Source organism: Crotalus tigris, unplaced genomic scaffold (genome assembly GCF_016545835.1).
Source record: "Crotalus tigris isolate CLP2741 ecotype Arizona unplaced genomic scaffold, ASM1654583v1 scf7180000017644.4837335, whole genome shotgun sequence".
NCBI lineage: Eukaryota > Metazoa > Chordata > Lepidosauria > Squamata > Viperidae > Crotalus > Crotalus tigris.
Window position 1 is genome coordinate 344,342 of NW_024096536.1, and position 26,107 is coordinate 370,448.

Genomic DNA, 26,107 nt, shown 5'->3' on the forward strand with positions numbered 1-26,107 from the left:
GGAACATCCTCCTTGAAAGGTAGTGCTTAGAACCTTACAAAATATTATTTTAAATTTTGACAAAAATAATAGAAATAATGACTTCTCTGTAATATATATTTACAATCCATATATTGTTGTCATGATTAAATTACAACATAATTAAATTACAACATAATTACAAATTATTACAGACATATTAGTAGAATAAAAATTTTAATATTTGGAAATGCTCTTCTTTAAAAAGAGATGCTCTTTTAAACTTTATTTACTGGGGCTAAGGTGGGAGAACAAAGAAAAATAACACCTTGCGCATAAGTTTCCCTAGGAGCTAAAATGTAGAGTTCAGTTAACAAACATTCCAAACATAGATATTATAACTTTAAAGGAAAGAAGTATTGCTGTTATGTATACATTATGGAATTGGTGTTAGAAAAGTTGCAAATCGTCCAATTTAGAGTCAATATATTCTTAAAGTGGACAAAGAATGAAACAGATACAACAATAAAATCAAATGTAATGGGAAAAACTATATTCAGAAGTAATAAAACAAAATTATATCCAGTTAGCATTCCCAAAACATTATCTTATTCTTTCCCCTTAATGTAATAGCACTCATTTATTTCTAATTAGCAATATATTTACATTTAGTATCAAACCTAGATTCATTACTTTTATTTAAATTGTCATTCTGTAACATGCTTCCAGTGAACTCAATCAATGTCAGTTCAGAAGGAGAGATCAAGGTTAACTACGGTGTTTCCCAGATGAATGTTTTGAAAACAGGGATGAAGGTTCTGCATCCTTCAAAGAAAGCAATTCTTTTTGTTTTTGTGCCTTTCTCTTTTTCATCTCTTCTTTTATAGCTTGTCTGCAGAATAAGATAAGAGAAAATTTGAAATTAACCTGAGCATAAAGTAGAAGAGATATTATTTGAATTTTAAAGCTGAGAATAAACCTAGATTATGATTACAGCTAAATATTGAAGCCATATTTTCTGATAAAGCTCTCAAACAGGCAACTCGTAAATGCTTGAAATATATGTATACATAAAGCCTTTCACAATGAGTCCAAGTTACAATCCAGCTACTTATGAGATATTGAATGTTTTTCATTGTTGTTGTTAGTTGCAAAGTCGTGCCCGACCCATCACAATCCCATGGACAATGTTCCTCCAGGCCTTCCTGTCCTCTACCATCTTCTGGAGTCCATTTAAGCTCATGCCTACTGCTTCAGTGACTCCATCCAGCCACCTCATCCCCTTCTTCTATTGCCCTCAATCTTTCCCAGCATTAGGCTCTTCTCCAGTGAGTCCCTCCTTCTCATTAGGTGACCAAGGTACTTGAGTTTCAATTTCAGGATCTGGCCTTCTAAAAAGCAGTCAGGGTTGATCTCCTCCAGGACTGACCATTTGATTGCCTTGCAGTCTAGAGGACTTGCAGGAGTCTTCTCCAGCACCATAGTTCAAAGGCCTCAATTCTTGGTGGTCCAACTTTCACAGCCATATTGCAACTGGGAAAGACTATAGAATAACTTATTTCATTCAGATATAATGGGCGAGGGATGAAGATGGGGAGGAAACTGGGCTGCAGGAGTGAGGATAGTATAAGAACTTGCTGTTGTCATTTTATTTAAAGTAAATAATAATAATAATAATAATAAAAAGTTGGAAGAGACTTTGGAGGTCTTCTAGTCCAACCCCCTGCTCAGGCAGGAAACCCTATATCATTTCAAACAAATGGTTGTCCAGTCTCTTCTTTAAAACTTCCAATGTTGGAGCATTCACAACTTCTGGAGGCAGGTTGTTCCACTGATTAATTGTTCTAATTGAAATTCCAGCAACCATTCCTTATATGTTTTAGCCTCCAGTCCCCTAATCATCTTTGTTGCTCTTTTCTGCACTCTTTCTAGAGTCTCAACATCTTTTTTACATTATGGTGACCAAAACTGGATGCAGTATTCCAGATGTGGCCATACCAAGACATTATAAAATGGTATTAACACTTCACGTGATCTTGATTCTATCTCTCTATTAATGCAGCCTAGCATGGTGTTGGCTTTTTTGGCAGCTGCAGCACACTGCTGGCTCATATTTAAGTGATTGTCCACTGGGACTCAAAGATCCCTTTCACAGTTACTACTATTGAGCAAGGTACCACCTATACTGTGCCTGTGCAGTTGTTTTTTCTTGCCTAAGTGTAGAACCTTACTTTTTTCACCATTGAATTTCATTTTGTTAGATAGTGCCCAAAGTTCAAGTCTGTCAAGATCCTTCTGTATCTAAGCCTTTCTTCTGGAGTGTTGCCTATTCCTGCCAGCTTGGTGTCATCTGCAAATTTGATGAGTTCCTCATCTATCTTATTTAAGCAATCAAGTTCTCCAGTAAAGGAAAAGAACAGTAATATATTTAAAAGTTGCTGGGATTTTTTCCAAAGTAAAGAATATCACATTAATTTCAGGAATAGTGTAATATCCATACAACAGAAATGCAATTCTTATAGATTACACATGGATGTTACAAAGTAAAGCTCGGATTTTGTTGAACCGTGAAGTATGTAAATGTGAGAGCAGACAAATACAAGAATCCTTAAAGCAAAGTATTGGGTTAGTGTAATGAATTCATAGTGGCCAATGAAATAAGAATTAACAATAAATGCATTATGTAAGAAACAGGAAATTCCTAGAGGGAGCCCTGTTTCCCTCATGTTGATATCATGATGCTAGAATTCATTTCAATTCTTTATTAAAACAATGTCAGCCAATTCAAAAGGATGGATAAGATCTCTTCATCACACAAGATGGTATGAAATAAAATCTGAAAATGTAGAAGAAGAAAATAATGTGGCTGTTGCATAAGCTATATCTACATCCAGAAACAGTTTTAAAATGTGGGCATTATATGCATAAAATTACATCATTTTAATATACGCCTTTGGGTACCTGTAAAGTTCCTGGTTACATTTGTTCTGCTCATCAAAATTCCTCATTTCTCTGTATTGTTGCCAATAACATTTTCTGAAAGCTTTGTGCTTCTGATGGAGGATATGAAAACTTTCCTTGATCACTTCTGCATATGTTTTGACAGAATCAGTGAATTTAAATGTAAAGGAAATTTCTACTTAGAATTTTTTCTTAAGCAAACCACAAAGAAAAAGTAATGGGTTCCCAAAATGACCTAGAAATTTATATGTAAATTTAACAATGCATTTCTTAAATATTATACTGGAAACAAATTATAGTAGTGAGCCAAGAAGCTCAGTCTTAAGAATTTTCCATCAAAACATAGGAGAACAAACCCATCAGGACAAGATTCAGCAGTCCATCTGCATTTAAAAGGCAAAGGCCACTCTTTTGAAGACAGCAAATTCCACATTTTGGACAGAGAGGACCACTGGTTTGAAAAAGGGGTCAAAGAGGCCATCTATGTCAAAATTGAACAGTCCTCTCTCAACAGAAGGGGAGGATATGACATCATCTATCTCCAGTCTATAACACAGTCCTTTCAGCAGTTCCAAGAAGGCACCACATCCGTTTACACAGATAAACCTCCAAGTGGCCTCAACAACTCTCTAAAAGAATGCAAATGACCAGCTGTCTGCAAGGAAAATAAATCCTTCCATTCCCCACCATCCAATCAAAGCTGAAGAAGTTTCTTTGATGAGAAACAAAACTTCTTCGAAGAAAAACAAGAAAGTCCAGTTGCCTGTTGAAAAAGCACCTTTGGGACAACCATGACCTGGATGACTGAGAATCTCCATAGACATCAATACTTCTCTTCAGAACATCATAAGGATATGGCATTGGTTTGTATATCTCCCTCCTAGAGAGAAAGATGTCACATCCCGATTTTGATTCAGTACCATGTTTCTGGAAGTAATGTTGAATCAGTGGACTGTGACCACTAATATTGAAGCGATGCCACGTCAACTCGGGACCATAGCAAGCTGGGTGTGACTAGAAAGTAAATAAACATGACTATTAGTGCTTCAGGGCTTGATCTATTACGAAAGCAGCATTCAGAATGAATACTTTTTATCTTAGGTGAATGATTATTCCACAAGTTTGGCAATATATTTAAAATATATTAGAAAATCTATAATCTGAATAATTTTCTTCTGAAATTCTCCTATGAATTTTGGAAAATAATTTTCTCCACATATATGAATTTTTTGATATTCAATATCCAACATACCCTAATTAACTATTTCATAAAATAAGTCATCTAAATGTAGCCAATCTTTCTACATGAGTGATGTTTATTGTCAGGCTGACTCTGAACCTATCACTATCTAAAGGAGACTGATATTGCATCTGAACCAACCCAAACAGAGAGAGTTTTGAACAACTCTCAGATTCGTAAAACATTTCTGGATCATTAGTTCATTTTAGACAAATAACTTTCATTGCCTGGGAGAGAGCTGATTTACTTTGCTACAAAATAAATCAAGCAAATATATGTTGAAAACGAAGTTATGAAGTCAAAGGCTAATTTGGACAAGAGTAAGGAATACATTCTTATGTTGTCCAGATCCATTAATAATTATTTTAACATTTTTATTATCCATAAATAATGTCACCTCTCGAGGAAGCATAGCTATCTTCAGTTTCTTTTTGGGTAAGTTCTGGTGTCTGCTCCATGCAGCTTTCTCATTATCCTCTTTAAGTTGGTCACTACTTGATGTGGTATGCTTTATTTCTAAAAAGAGCACCCATTTGATAAATATTAATCATTTATTAAGAATTATATATTCAAATAACCATCAATTAATAAATAACATACACAGTTTACTTTCCAAGGGGAGCTATTACTCATATTCAGGTATGGAAGAAAAGTGACCTCATGGATGAGCAAATACATATTAGCAGACCACAATCAGAGTTTTTCACTACATTTATTATCATATTTTGGAACCAATAGGTCCAAAAATAAATTTAATTCAGATATAATTGGACCTATAGAATCATTATTTTCTCAATCACTTTATTTGAAAATTGAATATTTGAGACTGGTCTATAATTAAAAAACTCTTCCAGAACAATGGAGTGCTGATTGTGTAGGGTTCATCATTTATTTTTGTAGATGAACAACTGTACATCAAGGAATACCTGTATTAGATTTATATGGCTGCTCATCACATCAAATCTAGGCAACATAAATTTCATGCATTTTAGATGTGCAGATCAATAAAAAATTAATTCAATTTTCTATCTGTATTATTAGAATTTAGCAAGGTTTTTTATGATTTGGTTTTTTTAAAAAAAATCATAAAAACATGTTAATAACTGCATTCACATCTTATACAGTAATATACAGAATCTTTCTGCTAATGCTGTTCAAAATTTTATAGCAATAGCGCTTAGTCTTATATACTGCTTCATAGTGCTTTACCGCACTGTGTAAGTGATTTACAGAGTCACCATATTGCCCCCAACAATCTGGGTCCTCATTAATCCTTTGGAATTTTTTTTTGTCTTTTTGAAAGCCTTCTAATTGCAGGGCTAGATATTTGCATTTATTTCATTAAATATATGAAGTGGTAAAGAAGCTTTTGGTTCTCCTCCCCCCAGCTTTTTGTGGTCTTCACTATGGCATGTGGTTCTACAGAGAAGGGGTTCAGAAGCATTGTCTGGAATGACAATTGTCAACTGACATTTCTTAATTAAGTGGAGACTCCAGAAAATGTCACAAAAAAAGCATATATTAAAGAGAACCCAGTGTGCTGTTAGCATGATTTCAACGCTAGAAAATCCTTTTTTTTTTTTTTTTTGCAGTAATTGGAACTCCTCTTTTCCACACGTCCTGTTCAGCAGAATTCCCAAAATGCTCACGTTGATAGTGTTGCATGGTTATGTGGCATTCCCAAAAGTTACGTATACTGAGGAAGAAGCTTCTCTCAGAAGGATCCTGAAATGGCTTTTCACAAGTTAAAGGCAAAGATTAAAGAAATCTTTACCAAGATGATTTAATCTTTATTTTAATCCCTGTTCCTGGACTATGATTTCTGAGGGATTTTCTATTCAGCTGAAATGAACCACATCTATGCATGAATTCTCTAATCTGTAGCACAGTTAGAAAAAGGAATTCTCTTATGTATTGCTTAGAAATGGGATACTCTATAGTGGCAGACAAGCATTGTATTATCTAATATAGTTTGAAAGTCCAAACTGTGCATCTAACTAACCTGGTACAATCATCTGAGAAGGGACAAGCGTAGACAAAATATGGCAGTCTATAAAATCCTGAAATTTCTTTACAGGCACTTCTAGCTATTATTTGCACTCCAAAAATTATCAGAAGTAGTTTAAAGGTGATCTGTGATATAAATCACCAGACCTGATGGATTACATCCCAGAGTTTTGAAGGAGCTGAAAGATGTTATCTCAGAACCATTGTATCGTATCTTTAAAAAAACGTAGAGCCCTGGGGAACTACCAGAGGATTGGAAAAGAGCTGATGTGGTTCTCATCTTCAAAAAAAAAGGGGGGGGGGAAACAGATCCAGGAAACTATATGAGCCAGCAGTGTGCTGCAGCTGCCAAAAAAGCCAACACAGTGCTAGGCTGCATTAATAGAGGGAGAGAATCAAGATCACATGAAGTTTTAATATTACTTTACAATGCCTTGGTAAGGCCACACTTGGAATACATCCAGTTTTGGTCACCACGATGTAAAAAAGATGTTGAGACTCTAGAAAGAATACAGAGAAGAGCAACAAAGATGATTAGGGCAGGGGTCCCCAACCCCCGGTCCATGGACATGCCAGCAACCGGTCCGTACAAACAAGGAAAGCCCCATCCATAGGACGCAGGCAACACATGAAACCACACCCCCTCCAGTCCACGGAAAAACCTCTTTCCACGTAACCTGTCCCTGGTGCCCAAAAGGTTGGGGACCTCTGGATTAGGGGCCTGGAGGCTAAAACATATAAGGAATGGTTGCTGGAATTGGGTATGTCTAGTTTAATGAAGAGAAGGATGAAGGGTGACATGATAGCAGTGTTCCAATATCTCAGGGGTTGCCACAAAGAAGACGGAATCAAGCTATTCTCCAAAGCACCTGAAGGCAAGACAAGAAGCAATGGATAGGAACTAATCAAAGGGAGAAGCAACCTAGAACTAAGGAGAAATTTCCTGACAGTTAGAACAATTAATCAGTGGAACAGCCTGCCTCAAGAAGCTGTGAATGCTCCAACATTGGAAGTTTTTTAGAAGGGACTGGACAGCCATTTGTGTGTAATGGTATAGGGTTTCCTGCCTGAGCAGGGGGTTGGACTAGATGACCTCCAAGATCCCTTCCAACTTTATATTATTATTATTATTATTATTATCGATCATCGCACAGTCAGCCAGATGTTCAGACTGGATTTGGCATTTTGTCTACCTATCGAGTCCTTACCCAGGACCTGGGATAGGCAGATGTGGATGTTTGATGGTATTACAGATATCGTCGCAGGATGGAAGCAGTTCCTAATAAGGCCGCCTTTTGCAATTGACTAATAGCGAATTTGTCAATGCCAATGGTGTTCAAGTGGTGCTCCAGTTGTTTTGGGATTGCACCCAAGGAGCCTATGACTATTGGTACTACCCTTGCTTGCTTTTGCCACAGTCTTTCTATTTCTATTTGTAGGTCTTTGTATTTTGTTATCTTCTCCAGTTCTTTCTCTTCTATTCTGCTGTCTCCAGGCACTGCCACGTCCACTATCCAGACTTTTTTGTCTTTCTTATCGACAATTGTTAAGTCTGGGGTGTTATGTTGCAGGTGCTTGTCTGTTTGAATTCTGAAGTCCCAGAGCAGTTTAATTTTATCATTTTCTATGACTTTCTCTATTTTATGATCCCACCAGTTTTTGCTTACAGGCAAATGATATTTTTTGCAGATCTTCCAATGCACCATTGTTGCTACTTTGTCATGTCGCTGCTTGTAATCAGTCTGTGCAATCTTCTTGCAACAGCTTACCAAGTGGTCCACTGTTTCTTCAGCTTCTTTGCATAGGCGGCACTTACTGTCTGTTGCTGTCTTCTCAATTTTGACTTTGTATGCATTTGTCCTTAAGGCTTGGTCTTGTGCAGCCAGAATTAGTCCCTCGGTCTCTTTCTTCAATTTTCCTGCTCTTAGCCATTGCCAGGTTTTATTATTATCTGCTTTCCCAGCTATTTTTTTAATGTATTGGCCATGTAGTGCTTTGTCTTCCCATGCCTCTATTCTGTTCTTCATTTGGTCTTTCTTGTAGGCCAGTTTGGTCTCTCCAGTAGTTAGTAAGCCTTCCTGATATACTAATTTCAGTGCATCTTCATCATTGTTCTTCAGATATTCTTCCAAAGCCATTTTTTCTTCTTCAACCATCTGATGTACTTGTAGCATTCCACGCCCACCTATTTGCCTTGGTAGATAAAGTCTATCAATGTCACTGCGTGGATGAAGGGCATGATTCATTGTCATTATTTTTCTGGTCTGCCTATCCATTGCTTTTAGTTCTGCTTGAGTCCAGTCCACTATTCCAGCTGTGTACCTAATGACTGGGATTGCCCAGGTGTTGATTGCCTTTATGGTATTTCCTCCATTGAGTTTGGATTTAAGATCTTCTTCACTCTCTTGATGTATTCACCTCTAATCTTTTTCTTGACTTCAGTGTGCTTGATGTTGTCAGCTTGAAGGATACCCAAGTATTTGTAGTACTCTTCCTCATCCAGACTCTTAATGTTATTTTCGTGGGGCATCTTGATTCCTTCAGTTTTCACTATTTTTCCTTGTTTGATAGTAAGTGTGGCACATTTGTCCAAGCCAAACTCCATTACAATATCTTGGCTATATATACGGACAGTGTTGAGCAGCGATTCTATTTCAGATGATGTTTTTCCATACAGCTTCAGATCATCCATATAAAGGAGGTGGGATAGTCTGGCAGATGTTTTTGATGTTTGATAGCCATGTCCTGAGTTATTCAGTATTGTTGACAGAGGAAACAGTGCAATAACAAATAGTAATGGTGATAATGAATCTCCTTGAAATATTCCTCTCTTGATATTAACCTCTCCCAGCTCTCACCATTGATCTGCAACTGTGTCTTCCATTGTGCCATCGATCTTTGCACAAATTTTCTGATGTTTCTACTGACTCCTGTTATTTCTAGGCACTTGATTATCCAATCATGTGGCAGAGAGTCAAATGCCTTTTTGTAGTCAATCCATGCCACATTCAGGTTGGTCTTCCTTCTCTTGCAGTTTTCCAAGATCATTTTGTCTATTAGGAGTTGATCTTTTGTTCCTCTGCTATTGGGGCGGTTTCCTTTCTGCTCAGGTGGAAAGAGATTGTTTTCAACTAGATGCTGTTGTACTGCATCAGCTACCACACCAGTTAGTAATTTGAAAGTTGTTGGTAAGCAGGTAATTGGCCTGTAGTTACCTGGTGTTGCCCCTCTTGTTGGATTTTTCATTATTAGGTAGGTTTTCCCAGTTGTTAGCCACTTTTCAATTTCTCCTCCTTGTAGTATATTGTTGAATGCTTGGCAATGAGTGGGTGTATAACAGTTAGATGTTTCAACCAAAACCCATGCAGTTCATCTTCACCTGGTGCTGACCAATTTTTGATTTTCTTTGCTCTTTTTTCTACCATTTTTGTTGTTATTACTAGTTCTTTCATTTCAACTTCTGTTTTATTTGCATCCACCTCTTTTAACCAAGCCGCATCCTTGTTGTATTTCTTTGGGTTATCCCATATCTGCTTCCAGAACTGCACTGTTTCTTCCTTGTCAGGTACTGACTGATTCCTTGCAGTTTCTCCATTGATGGATTGGTAGAAACGTTTCTGATTGGATTGAAATTGGAGGTTCTGCCTATAGTTTGCAATTCGAGCTTCATATCTACTGATTTTCCTGGCTATAGCTGTTATTTGTTGCTTTATTATTTCCAGTGCTTCCTTGATCTTCCTTGTTTCTAAGTGGTATTTCTTGATTAGGTATTCTTTGGTCTTCTTGTTCTTCAGCTTCTTTTCTATTATTATTATTATTATTATTATTATTATTATTATTATTATTATTATTATCTATAGACCAATCAGCCTGACATCAATACCTGGGAAGATACTGGAAAAAATAATCAAAAAACATCTGTGAACATCTAGAAACAAATAAAGTTATTACTAGTAGCCAGCACGGGTTTATTAAAAACAGATCATGCCAAACCAATCTTATTTCATTCTTTCACAAAGTGACTAAATTAGTAGACGTGTGAAATGCTGTGGACATAGTATATTTAGACTTCAGCATCCAGTTTTGGTCACCACATTACAAAAAAGATGGTGAGACTTTGGAAAAAGTGCAAAGAAGAGCAACTAAGATGATTAAAGGCCTGGAGACTAAAACATATGAAGAATGGTTGCAGGATTTGGGAATGGCCAGTCTAGAAAAGCACTAGGGGGGACATGATAGCAGTATTCCAGTATTTGAGAGGCTGCCACAAGAAGGAGGGGATCAATTTATTTTCCAAAGCACCAGAAGACAAAACAAGAAAATACAGATGGAAACTAATCAAGGAGAGAAGAAACCTGGAACTATGAAAGAACTTCCTAACAGTGAGGACAATTAAACAGTGGAACAGCTTGCCTTCAGCCGTTGTGGGTGCGTCATCACTTGAGGTTTTTAAGACGAGACTGGACAACTACTTGTCTGAAATAATATAGGGACTCCTGCCTTGAGCAAGGGGCTGGACAAGAAGACCGCCAAGGTCCGTTCCAGCTCAATTCTGATTCTGATTCTGATTGTTCTACCAAACCGAAATGCTGAAAACAAGCACACTTATTTGCAACAACACAAATCTTCTTATCATCGCCATCCTACCAAGGGGAAAGGGGAAAAAAAACCCTCAGTAGACAAGAGCTTTGGGAAATTGGCTACTGAGGTGGAGTTACAAAGCCATCAAGCTAGCTGAAGTTCCAGCATTAGGAAGAGAGAAGAAACAAAAATTCTTATACAATAATCAATGGGGAGACAGACAGCATTTTTAAAAATAAATGTAGCTTCACAGGGTGTTCATCTGTAAATCAGTTCATCTTCAACAATGCTAATGCTACAGAAGTAAACCAATGAAGAACTTCTGTGCTTCCACACAATCCTTAGGGGAAAAAATGCAGTATTTTACGATCTAGATTCTAGACTAAGCTTTGTGGTAAGTACAACAATACAAGGTTATCCTCTTGTGAATTCTTTACAAACCAACTAAATGTAGCATATTTGTATCTTTCTGTCATAGGAATATGGTTTCATGATATATAAAAATAAGACACCTTTTTATAGAGAGATTATGATAAAATCCATTCAATTGGAGAGAGCATTCGCCAGTATTATTGCTTACTTAGTCTGAAAACGAAGTTCCACATACATACACTATTAAAGCTGGTATTACAGAAAATTCTGCAGATGTTACCTTCACTTTCCAATGTGGTAACTTCTTTGGAAAGCTGCTTTTGATATTTTTTCCCAGATACAGTTTTCTTGGATTTTTTAACAGAGATGTTAAATGTTTTCCTTGCTGGGATCTATTTTAATATCAGAAAAAGAAAGGTGAATAAAACATAATTATCACTTCATATTAGAATATCAGACTTTAGTAAAAATGGCTTTATCTCAATACTAATATAAACTAATTCGTATTTTACCTTCTGAATTTGCATATGAGTTTTTCCTATTGAACTGTATTGCTTGTAGCTCTCAAACGAAATACCAGTGCCTATAGAAATAAAATAAATGTGAAATTTAATCAAGAAAGACTGGAACACTCTTCCTACCTTGAATCCAGTGCATGCTTTCTACAATATTGTACTGCAACCTATTTTCAAAAGAGGAAGTGGTGAAAACACATAACCTATAGACCAGTGGTTGCGAACCTATGACACCCATGCCAGAGGGGGCACTCAGAGCCCTCTCTGGTACGTGTGCCTCACTCTTTGGCTATGTTTTTGCAGGAAAAAGCCATTTCTCAAGCCACTTCCCAGCCAAAACAAACACTCCACAATCCAAATGCCAAACCCTAACCCCCACCACACCCCAGGGTATCCACAATGCCAAATCCTGACCTCTACCCAGGGCAACCACATTCCTTCACTAACCTCCTTTCCAGCTCTGTTGTCCAGGGCAACAAAGGTTTGTGGGATTAAAAAAAAAAGATCAATCTGACCTTCCAACTTCATGCAAAAAAAAAAAAAAAGATCTTGCAAAGTTGGAAGGTCTGGTTGAACTTTTTTTTTAATAGGTAGTCCCACAAGCTTCTTTTGTTGCCCTGCACGCAGTGGTGGTGAACAGAGCTGGAAAGGAGGTTAGTGAAGGGAGGCTTTGGGGCAACAAGGGGAGATGGGGAAGAGTCTGCTCTGGCCTCCGCTGCCTCACTCCAACAGGGCCCAGAGGCTTGTTTTCACCAGGAAAAAGCCATTTCCCAAGCCCCTTCCTAGCGAAAACGGAGCAAACCGTGGCTTGCTCTTATTGAGAGCAATCCTGCGAAAACAAGGATGACAAAGGACAGCACAGTTCTGAAAATGAAATCTTTAAAGTGTGGAATTCTCTGCCAAATAATTTTAAATCAATGAAAGCACTTGAGATTGCTTTCCTTACTTTGTTTGGATCATCTTATGCTTGTGAGCAGCTGTCTTCAGCTTTGAATTATATCAAACCTGACACCAGGAACAGACTAATAGATGACCTGACTTCTGCATGTGTTGCTCTCAAACGTACAAAGTATAAGCCAAGTTTAAACATATTATCAGCATACATAAAACAGCAAAAATTACATTAATTGTTCAAAAGCATGCCAAATGCAAACTTTTACCTTTCAATAAAAAATTGTTTGTATCATTGAAAGCTTTGTTATTGTGTTTTTCTTTTAAGACAAAAGATGTTAATGTATGAGTTGTTTTTTCTAAACTAAAACCTCAATATTCAGGTAAAATGGCACTTTGTGATAAATAAGTGGGTTTTGGGTTGCAGTTTGTGCACTCGGTCTCTAAAAGGTTCGCCATCACTGCTACAGACTGTTCTTCATCTCTAAGGCATATTATGATCAGGGTTGTTTTAACTTGCCATTTATCCACATGCAGAAAATTTCAGGTATTGTGTAGGTACATAATCCTGAGAAAATTAAACCAAGTGTCTAGACTTATATTACAGTTAGTATGATAGAGTGGATTAGAAAGTAGTAAGATGACTTGCAATAGCTATTTACATCCAGATGTTCACGTTCTACAAAATCTCAGGCAAATTGAGCACCGTTTTTCAGGTTAATCTATTTACTATAGTTGATCTTTGCTTTAAGATATATGTACTATTAATGTTTTACTAAAACTTTAATTTTGCAAGCAAATCATATATTTAACACTAATCCATGACAACTCTATACAAACCTTGATTTCATTTTGACTTCTTGGCATGACTGAAATATAATTAAAGGGGAACTGGCATATTTTTTAAATTTTACTGATGTCATTTTTTCCCTTTACGTGTAATACTTTATAATGGTTCATAATGACAAACTACTTCATTTAAAATCAATGATCATTTTCCTTTATGTAAGAAAGAAAAACATAAATGTTATCAGGATTTTTACCAGTCCCTATTTTTTTCTTTTTTGACATCAAATCTTCTCTCCTTGATCGTTCTGGTTCCAGCTGAGAATAATCCCATTTATTGAAACTTCTTGGTTCATGCAGTGTACCTAACAAGGTTGTGCAAAAAAGGATTCATAGTAAAAGTCATAATATAGTGGATGATGTTGACTATGACTTAAACTATATATGGAAACAAAAGGAGTGAGAGGAAGAAATTTAAAGAAGTAAATGAATTCAAATTAATACACGTGTTTTCAGATAGCATGTTCTATCTGATTACGTAAAGATCATTTGAAGAGATTAACATTTGTTGTTCCCAACCAGTCTTTATTCATACAGCCAAGAGGGATAGATCTGTTTAGTTCCAGCACAACATCATATTTTTTTCAGATTATGAGCCACCTGGGTTCATAACTTGGAAAAAGGCTTTGGTGCATATATCTTGCAACCTGGGCCATCCAAATATGTTGAGATTCCAACTGATATGATTTCTATGCAGCCCAGGCAATACAACTGATCTTTAACTCATATATTGGTAGACAGTGACAACCATTCTAAATAAAGGTACATTAGCTACCTAGGGCAATAAAATTCCAAGTATTCAAGCAATTAGAAAAAAATTGGAGAACCTTTTTTAGATCTTTTGCCTGACCTACTGCAGGATAACTGTTAAAAGGTTATACCACCAGAAGTTAATAAAACACTACAGTATAGGCGTGGAGTATGCTGTCTTTATAAACAGCATTCTTTCATATGCCATATTACATGTTGTGTTTAAATGGTTTTTTCATAAAGTTACCTAACTGGCATAAAAAAATACTGTGCTTAAGAAATACAAGGACAAATTATCTTGGCATATAACTAGCTGAAACAACAAAGAATCTTAAAAAACATTTTAAAGAATTATTATTATGGCACACTTTGGCCTCTAGTTCACAAAAACCTATTTTTGTTGCAATAGTTTAAAAAACTAATTTTTGGAAGGTGCAAGTAGTAGATTCATCCCTTGATTCCCATCTAGGATAAGTAAGCGGAAAGGCAGTGACAGTGCATGTTCATTTCTTGAGTAAGGATATCATGATATCTCACCTCCCAGCCACTCGAAGAATACATCACAAAGCTGGGCTTTGAATTCAGAGGTATTAAACCAGGACCGCGGGAAACAGGAGCAGAAGCAGATGTACACAGCTTGACTCAATAGTGATGGAAAAAACTAAAAACTCAAACAAAGCAGGAGGGGGTGTGTGAATCTCAAATAAATCTACGGCAATTGTATTTGAGTATTTAAATTTCTCAGCCAATTAATTTTCAACCTGTGTTATAAGAATATTAAACCTCCTTAAAATCTTTTCAAAAGTCCCTCAATTAGAAGTTTAATGATTGGCAGACAGATAATCGTCATCTTCTCTCCTAACCTTCAATAGGAGAGAACTAATAGAGCTAGGAGGAAGAGTCAAATGAGGACTTAATCTAGAATCCCTATATGGGCCCGAAGGTGTCCGAATTCCCCCTCCCCCTGAATACTGTTGAATCTTATCTAGTTTCGCTCAGATATTAACAAGAAGATTTCTGTGTATAGGCTTGAGCAATGATTTCTTCCAGTAGAAATCATTACATAATTACTCAGATGGTGATGTTGCATTTAGCTTACTCCTCCAAAACCGTAGCATGCCACAAGAGTAAAGACAGCAAATATATACTTTTGGCAGATTAAATCACGGTTTTAAAAAGATGCAGATAACTACATAGATACTGAGTTGGTATTAATGAAAAGTAGACAGAAATTCACATTCAAGTGAACTTCCGTATTGCTTGAAAACTAGTTCCTAGAAATAAATACTGTAACAGAAGAAAGCTATTGACAGAAACACTGACTGCTTATGAAAATAGATTAAGTTCATCTTTATTTTTATCTATTTTTCTTAGGAGGGGGAAGCATTGGTATTGACTGGAAATCAAGAAGAGATGGCATACATTTTACACAATAAGAAGCCATAAGCTGATTATTGAAAAAGAAACCATAGTGTAATATTCAATAGTGTCCCAGTTTTAACCCTTACATTTAAACCTTCTTCCTGTATTTCTAAAATTTAAATCATATCACACTTAAAATTTGATTTAAAAAATAACACTAATATCGCTTATAGTCCAGTATTTCTTAAAATCTTTACTCACCTTGAGGATGCATTCCTGGTTTGAAACCCTGTGATTTCCTAATAGAATGCTGGCATAGTTTTCTGCAATGCGTTCAAACAAGTGCCCCTGAATTTCTCGATTTGGCTATTGGGAGAAGTATAAATTACATAGTTATTGAAGGCATATTTATTTAGCCACAGTGTCATGGCAATGGAATTTTAGGAAGGAAAACTAGTGACAAGAAGCCTAAAGTAAAAGCATACTGTCATTAGATGTAAATGGGACTGCCTCTGAGAAGTACAGATAGTCCTTAATTTACAACAGTTCAAAATTATAACAGCACTGAAAAAAGTGACTTATGACCATTTTTCACACTTATGTTGTAGCATCCCAATGGTCATGTGATCAAAATTCAGACGCTTGGCAACTGACTCATATTTATGATGATTACAGTGTCTTGGGGTCATATAATCACTTTTGCATGTTAACTTATAGACTTTGGAGGTTCATCAGCCCTCTTCAATGCTACCATTTAAGGACAATCTATCTAAGTTTTGAATTAACATTTGTAGCATGTATCCTATATTTTTAGACTTTATAAATACAGTTCTGTATGAACAATTAGATTGTAGATGGATTTTATTTTTATTATTGTCAAAAATAAAACTTAACATATCCCAGGCTTCTAGTAAAATCTACTTCTCTATGTTCCTAATTTTCTTTCCAAAAAACCTCCAATACATAAGTAATTTAAGTTTCCTAAATAAAAGAAAGCTATCCCTCAATTCCAGGCTACTCAGACAATTTTACTTAAGAAATATAAATTTGAAGGGAGGGAGGGAGGGAGGGGAGAGGGAGTTAAAAGGGAAGGGGAAGTGGGAAGGAGGGAGTAAGGGAAGGAGGAAGGATCATATACTACACGGGAGTCAAATTCGATAGTGTCATGTGATGTACTGTGATGTATCGTGACTTTTTTGCCTTTGCGGAGCCGGGGTGGGCGTGACTTTTGTGGAGTTGCCAGTTTGACACCCAATATACTGTATCGGTTTGCCAAAAATGTGATAGACAGACATTGTCTGACTCTCTCCTCCTGCATTATCCTTGTAGTAATCTTGTAAATTTGTAAGTTTGATGCTCTGGATTGCAATATTCACATTTTTGAGATATATGATCAGATACGACTTTTTCTCTCCCCTATACAAAATTGTTAACATAATACCTTAATGAATATAATAAATATGTACTTCACTGATTTTAATAACATCATTGTTTCAACATTATATGGTACAGAATCACAGACTTGGAAAGGACACTTAGGTCAACAAGCTACAGATAGTCCTTGACTTATAATCACAATTGAGCCCAAAATTCCCATTGCTAAGTAATAGTTGTTAAGTGAGCTTTGTCCCATTTTACGACCTTTCTTGCCACAGTTGTTAAGTGAATCACAGCAGTAAGCTAGTAACATAGTTTTTAATTGAATCTGGCTTTCCCATTGACTTTGCTTGTCAGGAGGTTGCAAAAGATGATCACATGACTCCAGGACACTGTACTGCCATAAATACATGTCAATTGCCAAGTGTCTGAATTTTGGTCACATACCATGGGAATGCTGCATGAAAGTGTGAAAAACTGCATGTCACCTTTTCTGTATCGTAACTTTGAACATTACTAAACAAATGGTGTAAGTCAAGGACTACCTGTACTCCTATTAATGCAAACATCCAAATTAAAGCAATAGTTATAAAACTTTTTTTTTTTAAAAAAAACCATTATAGTTTTTCTTTGCCAATATTTCAAAATTCTGAATAGCTTATTATAATTTTATAATTATATAGAACATATTAAAGATATAGATTTGGAATACCATTATTTTAAAACAGGTGAAATGATATAAAAATGGTGAACCAAAAATGAAAAGTTGGAGAAATGGAATTTAACAATCTAATCAATAACCACCCTCTATCCTTACATGATATAAGTGCAGGAATTGCCACCAGAAACTATCCAGCAAAACAGCTCGGGTGCTTGGAACATCAAAAAACCTGTGCAGCATTTTCACAGCCCACTTTGTCTGTAAAGAAACAAAAGAGTAACACCATAGTCTATACCCTCCTATGTTACGAACCCTCCACAAGTGTGGAATTGCAATTCTCTGACTTCCCTCTATGAACAGACAAAGCCTGGCAATAATGGGACTTGCTATCTTGTACATATTTTACTGTATATTTACTCCATCATCTTGTTTTACCTTAGACCTAGCGGGCCTAATCAGAACTATATTAAGCAGTCATAACAAGGGGTGTAAGTCATATTTTGAATCTCAGCTCTCCAAATTGTGAACTAATCTGAATAAGTAAGCATAATTAAAATCTGAAGAGAATAGTTAAGATCACGCTCTCAACTGAATCAATTCAAACTGTAAAGCTAGTTTCATCTCAATGTGTAAATCACAAAAGTTGTTCCTTGAATCTTTATCCTGTGTAACTGAGTGATGGAATCTTTAGTTCATACCAAGTGGTTGCATCTAGATATTCTGTTAATTAGAAAGATAACTAGATCTACTGTACTCATTTGAAGCTGAGCAAGGAAAAAAACAAAATTCCTGTGCAGATCACCAGGGGGCATTAAGGCCACTTAATATCAGGTGCTAATAGACATTTAAGCAAGTAAATATATGGTTAATCTATCCCTACTATTTTTCTCCAGAAGTAAGAGTATTGCCACATAAACCCTGAAGGTCTGAACTACCTTCCCAACTACAGATTTACTCTGAGCACGAATCACTTTCTCCAAAATTTCATTCAGCTCTATTCCATTGGGCAGTGGTGTCATTTCCTCTTCATGATATCCTGGGTAATGATACAGCTCTACAAGTTTATTCTTTTCTGTGATCATCTAAGGATCAAAGGAAGAAATAATACATGAGAAACATAGGAGACCCATAATTCAAAGGTTGTACTCAAGCAATCTGTTCAGAAAAAATGAATGTCCGTCTGCCTAATAAAATGGGTGTGGTTAGCTATCTTTAAATCAAGGTGCAATATTGCCCAGAATATATTAAGTTTAATGTATAATATGTTGGTAAATAAGTCAAACTAGGGACTCACTGTACCAAGCAAATTAAGCCCTAGTTATTCTTGTAGTGATGAACTAAGGCTTATTAAGCAGGATTCAGGCCTCAGATCCGATTAAAGCAGACATTGTAAGTAAAAGCTAAGTAAAATGACAGTTACCATATGCACAATAAGCCAGAACATACTACTTTATGCTTCCTAATCTTTATAGAATTTGCAGATTAAATCTGCTTGCACAGAGTGTGACTATGGGCCAAACTACATTATTTATTGGCTCTTTTAAGCATTTCTTTTACTAAAAAAAACACTATTAAGAGATTTTAATTTGATAGGGGAGGGACAATGCATATGATTATTCAAGCATGTGGGGAGTATTTTAAGTTTTTCCTCATATACAAGTGGTGCATGATGACAACAATAAATTCCACATCCTTAAAATTCTACATTATTTCCATAACAATATTTACTATTATGAATATTGTTTTATTTAATTAATATAATTATTAGGAAAATATTATTTTTATTTTTGTACAGACTATATTATCATAGTCCAACCTCAAACCATGGGATTCATAACGAAGTCTAGATCTTCCTTTAGCAGGAATGACCAATATTAGTGTACCAAATGAAGCTTTATAAAGTCATTCCAGGTCCAGCTATGGTATACCTGAAACAAAGGTTAGATCCTGGTAGATAAAAGAAAGTAAGCTGTCATTTATACCAGTCAGAGCTTACTTCTCTGGGCTTAGCAGTAAGTGCAACTAGGAGGAAAATTTTCTCAGGGAGGTATCTGCCACATACAGCGATTCTAATAGAATTCATATCCACCCGGGCTAATAATTATCTACCAGGTGTTTCAGTTCATGCCTGGTTTGGCCTTCAACCACAACTCTTATTTATAATATGGGGTTGATAAAGATTCTGGCTTATTTTATAGACTACATTAAGATAATGAATGCAGAAACTTCTTGAATGTAATATAGAACAGCGTTTTTAGGACTTAATTGGAAATCAACAACAACCACTAATGTTCTATTTAAAGTATAAATATTTATATTGTGGTTAGTGGTTGAGGAAACAATGGAAAGGAAGGGGAAGATCTATTTACTATGCCTTTTTCTTTTTTAAAATCTATATATGGTGTTTCCTTTGTTCTGTCTCATTTGTTTTCCTTTTATATTTCAATATTTTAACAATACTTTTTTTTTTAAAAATGTTAATGTTCAAAACTATTGTCTAAATCAGGAGTAAGGAATGATTTAACATGTAGAGGTGAGGCCAAAACTTCAGTGGATGTGGCAATAATATAAAATGAATATAAATATCTATCTATCTCTTGTCTGTAACTTTTAACTCAGTGAAATGGTGCAACATAGAACAAAATCTTTTCAACCAAGGTACCTCATATGGGTTAACTTATAAAATGCCTCCAAAATCTGGGACCCATGACTCCCATAGAATTGAAATTTGGCAAATCTTATAAAATCATCATAACATATTTTATGATATAATACAAAACATTATAACACATTTCTTGTGGTCAATTCCTGATACTTGATTATATTATACAATTCAGTATGACCTACTTTCAAGGCAGATGCATCTCTGAATATCTCCCTGAATTTTAAGCACTTTTCAAGTACACTAGGAGCTTTGCTGAAAAACTCAGTGCTAAAGGTTTGAGGAATCTGGTAAGGAAATATCTCTGAAATTACGGTTCAAGGGTTCATTGATTATTTAATGTTACATATACATGGAGAAAGCTAAATGTTTTTTCTATATTTTCAGAGTTTTTTGTTTTTGATAACTACTTTAATTTTATTTTAGAGGATTCGCACTATGATCATGTAGGTATTTCGCATAAATATGGTGGCAAATTATACTGTAAAGGTGCAATAAGCAGACTCAGAGCAGGTTCTGGGATTTCAAAAAAAAATTCTGGGTCATAGATTGCTTACTCTTTACTAAATGCTAAATACAGGTAGTCCTCGAGTTATGAGTGTAATGGATCCTGCCCATTCCACTCGTAACTTGAAAACTCATAGAGTGAATCTCGTACCTCGAATGAGATCACTCCCTTGCTCATTAAGACGCACGTGGTTCATTAAGCGAACATGAGGTACCTCAGGATAGGGAAGGCCATGGAGGGCCTAGTGATGGAACAGGCCCCCAAGGGCTCCCTGACCCACTAAGATACCGCATGCTTTCTCCTCCCTTCCTGCCATGCCAGACTCACTGGAAAAAAAATCCATCTCTTCTCTGCCACAGTCCCTGCTGCTGCCTGGATCTGAGGCCAGGGAACACTTCTGCGGCCTCCCTGCAGCCCGATGGGGCCTGGAAAACGCCTCCAGAGCCCAGATCGGGCCACGGGGGGCATGCGGAAGTGTTCCTCGGCCTTAGATCCGGGCGGCAGTGGCCTGGAAAATGCCTCCAGAGCCCAGAACGGGCCGTGGTGGGGCGCAGAAACATCCCCCGGCCTTAGATCCCTGTGTCAGCAGCCTGGAAAATGCCTCCAGAACCCGGATCGGGCCACGGGGGGGCATGCGGAAGCGTTCCTCAGTCTTAGATCCAGGTGGCAGCAGCCTGGAAAATGCCTCCAGAGCCCAGCTCGAGCCATGGGGAGGGCACGGAAGCATCCCCTGGCCTTAGTTCCGGGCGGCAGCGGCCTTGAAAACACCTCTGGAACCCAGATCGAGCCACGGGGGGGGGGGCAGAAGCATTCCCTGGCCTTAGATCCGGGCAGCAGCGGCCTGGAAAACACCTCTGGAGCTCGGATCAGGCCGCAGCGGGTCGCAGAAGCATCCCCCGGCCTTAAATCTGGGTGGTGGCGGCCTGGAAAAGGCATCCAGAGCCCCGATCCAGCCTTCAGAGGCACATGGAAGCGTCCCTCAGCTTCGGTTCCATTCTGTGTTGCAGAGAACAGAGGCCTAAAATACCATGTGATCACGCGAGATCAATAGCGTGAGATCTTGCCCCACTGATCTCACGTGATCTTGCATTACTTTAGGCCTCCATTCTCTGCGAATGCACTGAAGGCCTGGAGCAGCCAAGAAAGTAAAGGATCTCGATCTTCACAGGATGAGTATTGAAGGCCTGGTGCCTAGGGAGACCCGGGGCAGGTGGGGGTGGGGAGGGAGGGAATAACCAGGGTGAATGTTGCAGAGCCACAGCGGTTGCATGTAACTTTGGGACTTGCTCATAAGCACTAGGGGGCGCTCATCACGTAAGTGAACACTCGTAACTGGGGGATTACCTGTACTATTAGGAAACATTTATATTTTTTCAGACGTGCATAATTATAGACGTTTTGTTCAGAAGTGCCCAGAATTCCAAGTAAGCATAATAAAATATTTTGCAATATCAACATAATTAATGGAATAGGTTGCAAATGCTTGTTTAATAGTTTAATAGTCACTAAATATAAAAATTCTTATCCTGTATGATTTCTTCATAGCATACATCCCACAGTAAAGTTTGTATTTCCTAACCATTAAGAATAATATAGCTTCTAAATACTATATACTTATAGGAAAGAGTGACTTTTGATTTGTCACTCAATATCATACCTTTTTCTGGGCTATTTTTTTCTGATTTCTTAAAGTACCTTCATCTGACCCAAGCCTTCCATACTTTTGTATCACCACCTGTTCCTTCTCTGCAATATAAAAACAAGAACACTCATATTGACCACCTGAGTAGGTCACTTAATATGCAAATTTAATTGGTATGTAATTATTCAGGAGAAATGTAGACTTTTTCCATGTCAATAGCTTCTGTATTGTTATGCATTTAAACCTAAATGGAGCCTATTTGTACACAAAAATTAGCTACTATAATTTGGTATTAGCCCTGCTTCATAATCCTCTGATAAGCCAAAATTAGGACCATTGCTATGTTCCCCATCCCTAATTGTACTCATGCTCCAGGAGTGAAATGAAAATTTGAAGATGGATGTTGAGCAGATAGAAGTGGGGTAAAAGTACACATTTAATAGCAGTTTCCTCAAACATTCTGGATTCTTAACTATGGTTACTAGAAGAACAGTTTGGTAAGACATCTGATTTAAGCAACAATGACAAAAAGGGATATTTTTAAATATGATGTAATGAAACCTTATGTTTGAAGCAATTAGACCACTAATTTAATATTGTCATTATGCTTACCTTTTACTCTGCTTGTACGTCTTCCTTTTCTAGGACCCTTCAACCCTGCATACTTCCTCTGCATCATATCCTCAATCACCTTCAGTCATAACAATGAAGAAAAAGATAAACAGATACAATCTTCTTTAAACGTTCTGAAATTTATCTTATTTGTGGAGAACTGTAAAATAAAATATTCTCTATTCTGTAATTCCTGTTTATCTGAACAGTTAAAATACTACATCTCCTCTATCAAAAGTAATGGAATTTTAAAGTGCTTGCCTTTCCTCGAATCATGTTTTTCATTTCCAGTTGCTCTATAAATTTTCATTTACTTAAAGAAATCCAAATCTCCATATTTCTAACAATGTCCAACCTGATAAATAATTCATTCATGTGGAACAAGAATGATCTAACTCTGGTGTGAAGAATAGCAATACAACTAATGACCACCAATACTCTTCCCCAAAGTCTGTTAATTATTTTTATGCTCTTCTACTATATACATTTGTGCATAAGTACTCTCAAGCTGAAAAGCTTTCATTATTTAAACTGTTCATGTAGCTGCATCAGCTTAGTATCTGTTTTTTATTTTGTGCACCTACTCGGTTATATAAGTATATTTATATTTAGAAACAAAAAAAACTGCATTGATTTTTTAGCTTGTCATCAGAAAGGCTAAGCAAAGTATTTGACAATCCCTAAGTTGTTTAAAATTACATCAGAAAAACATTCTGGAATTCTGCATGTTAAAAATACTGCAATATATCTTTACTTACCACATCACTACTGTCATATCTTCTCAGTCCCAATTCTAAATGAGATATTTTTTTATTCACATTTTGTATATTGCCAATGACATACACTAACAATTTTGTTAAGGGATTTTTCCAAGTCTACAAAGAGAGTATACAAATGTTGCTGTTATTTCCGTTTCTTTTTCCTTTAATATTGCTTTTTAAATATGATATTCATTATTTTATTTGGAGAGCCTGGTTAGTGTAGTGGTTAAAGCACCAGGCTAGAAATCAGGAGCTCATGAATTCTAGTCCTAATGGCAAACCACCTCTGAAAAATCTTGCCAAGAAAACTGCAGGAACTTGTCCAGGCAGTCTCCAAGAATTGGATACAACCGAATGGAAAGGGAAAAAAAACATTTAAGAATATAGACGCTAGACTTTCTAGAATACTGATCTTGGTTGGTGCAAAATTGGAATTGAGTTTCCATTCCATCTTCTCATAATTAATACTACTAAATTCTTAGATTTGCTGTTAGTGTTTTGTGAAGGAGCTGTTGGGGTTTAACTCTGCTAGCTTCTTTTTTTGACCCCAAATACTTTAATGACACTAACTTCACATGCAAGGTATTTTTCATAACTGTGTAAGGAACCAAAGGACATCCATTTGATTGCCAGATTTCACCTTTCTATTACCTATCACAGATTTGAAGGTTACTCTGATTTGTAAGGCTCTGAACAAATAATTATTTTTCTCACAATTAAAATAATCTAGTTTGTTTGGTTGCAATTATTTGTATTTTTCATAACAAACATTTCATTCAGAGATCCATTTCAAGTCTCTTTTAAAATAAATTAAGTGGGGACTTGGTCCAATAGCAATTTGTATCACAAAAACATATTTCTGCTAAATGGAAATATATATGTAAATATAAAGCAATATTTTCATGCAAACTTCATATTATTTGTAATTAGTGAAAAAAAGATACAGCGTGGAAGGTCATCTAAATTGCAACTCATGGTTTTGCTTCTCTCTTCTTGGGTTGAGGATGGCAAAATCAAGAACCCACTTAGGGGGCTTAAAAATGCTTTAGTATGTATTAAATCCATCCTGCGGAAAACAACATTAAAAAAAAATCAGAACAGAAAGCATAGTTTTATTTAAACACACTTTTATTCAGTCATTTTATTCTCAATCATCCTTGAAGTTAACAAATTATCATCAGCTTGTGTTGGAATGTGGAAACAAAAGGAGTCACCTACACAGGAAACTATATTGGCAACTTGTTGGAAGTTCTTTTCACAATAGCTTGGACCCTATTAAGGAAGATATATTAATGAAGTATTTTGTAGATGGAATTTATTTTTCATAGGAGTTAGAAGCTGGCTGGACAGAGTCCAAGAATAAAACCATGGTGACACCTTGTGATATCATCTGGGAAGAGTCTGCAAGAGGTAAGGAAGGAAGTGCCAGAGTAAAAAGCAGTTGCATTAGCTTTCAGAGAGGGAAGCAAAGATTGAATTGGGACTATCATGAATGTAGTGGGGGAGGTGGGGGGAGGGGGACAATATGCTGGGGACTTTGAAGTGGGCTCCAATACAATCCTCTTCAAAAAAATGAACTTGGATTTAACTATATTGGCTAGCTATTGCTCAGTTTCCAACATGAATTTATTTACTTAAAACATTTATATAGGAAAATGGGGCACTGTGGGGAAGATATATGTTTACGTGATGATATAAAATAAATCACAGTGGAAATGAAGTCCACTGCCTTACATCAAGGCATGCTAAATAAAAAGGAGACCACATAGAGGATAATGAAGATCTATTCTGTACTGTTCCGAACTGTAGGATCCAGAATAATGGATTTTAAGTTACTAGAACGTAGATTCCGATTATTAAAAAACGCTTCCTAACAATACCAGAAATTCGACAGTGGAACAAAGTAGTGCGCTCCTTTCTCTGCCTAGATCTGTCCAAGAGCAAACTGGACGGGCTGAGACTCTAATTTGTAGAGTACATGAGAACTACAACTTGTTGAGCACTGCCCGCTCAGGAACAACACACCATATTCAGAGCTCCCAACCATTGTTCAGTTTGAGGACGGCTAATATGGAATAAAAAGCTCACTTTCCCGACAGCAACCAAGGCTCGAATCACGCCGTGGACCGCCCTCTCCCGGAAGAGTTTAGCTTCGCTCCCTCGCTTGGCGTCCTTCTGTTACCATAGCAACCAACCGAAGAAACTATTGCCTTAGTCTACCTTTATACCAGACTAAAGGGGAGCCTAGCACCTCTTCGCTATTACTGGAAAATATAATAAATTGGGAATAATTTATTTGAAAACACAGCTTCTGAACAACAACATTAAAAATATCTCTATCAAAATTATTATTCTTTATTTCTTCCTCCCCCAGTTTACAATGATGGTAAGATCCTATTGC

At 36.6% G+C, this 26,107-nt stretch overlaps 1 protein-coding gene across 4 annotated transcripts; it reads right to left on the minus strand.

Annotated features, from left to right (window-relative positions):
• Positions 1-94: 94 nt before the first annotated feature.
• Positions 95-26,065, minus strand: FAM227A (family with sequence similarity 227 member A). 4 transcript variants are annotated; one of them, XM_039335465.1, is made up of 16 exons: positions 25,795-26,065; positions 24,651-24,772; positions 23,704-23,789; positions 22,946-23,024; positions 22,349-22,437; positions 18,457-18,603; positions 17,678-17,779; positions 15,745-15,849; positions 14,659-14,782; positions 13,569-13,676; positions 11,632-11,702; positions 11,400-11,511; positions 4,557-4,675; positions 3,776-3,933; positions 2,920-3,069; positions 95-850 (listed from the first exon to the last, which is right to left on the minus strand). In XM_039335465.1, exons 2-16 carry the CDS (start codon positions 24,769-24,771, stop codon positions 727-729), a joined length of 1,695 nt encoding a protein of 564 aa, XP_039191399.1. In that variant the 5' UTR covers position 24,772; positions 25,795-26,065; the 3' UTR covers positions 95-726. The 4 variants fall into 4 exon arrangements, with proteins under 4 accessions (XP_039191399.1, XP_039191400.1, XP_039191401.1 ...); XM_039335466.1 differs by having other exon boundaries at positions 25,732-26,065; XM_039335467.1 differs by lacking the exon at positions 25,795-26,065 and adding an exon at positions 25,587-25,714.
• Positions 26,066-26,107: the final 42 nt, after the last annotated feature.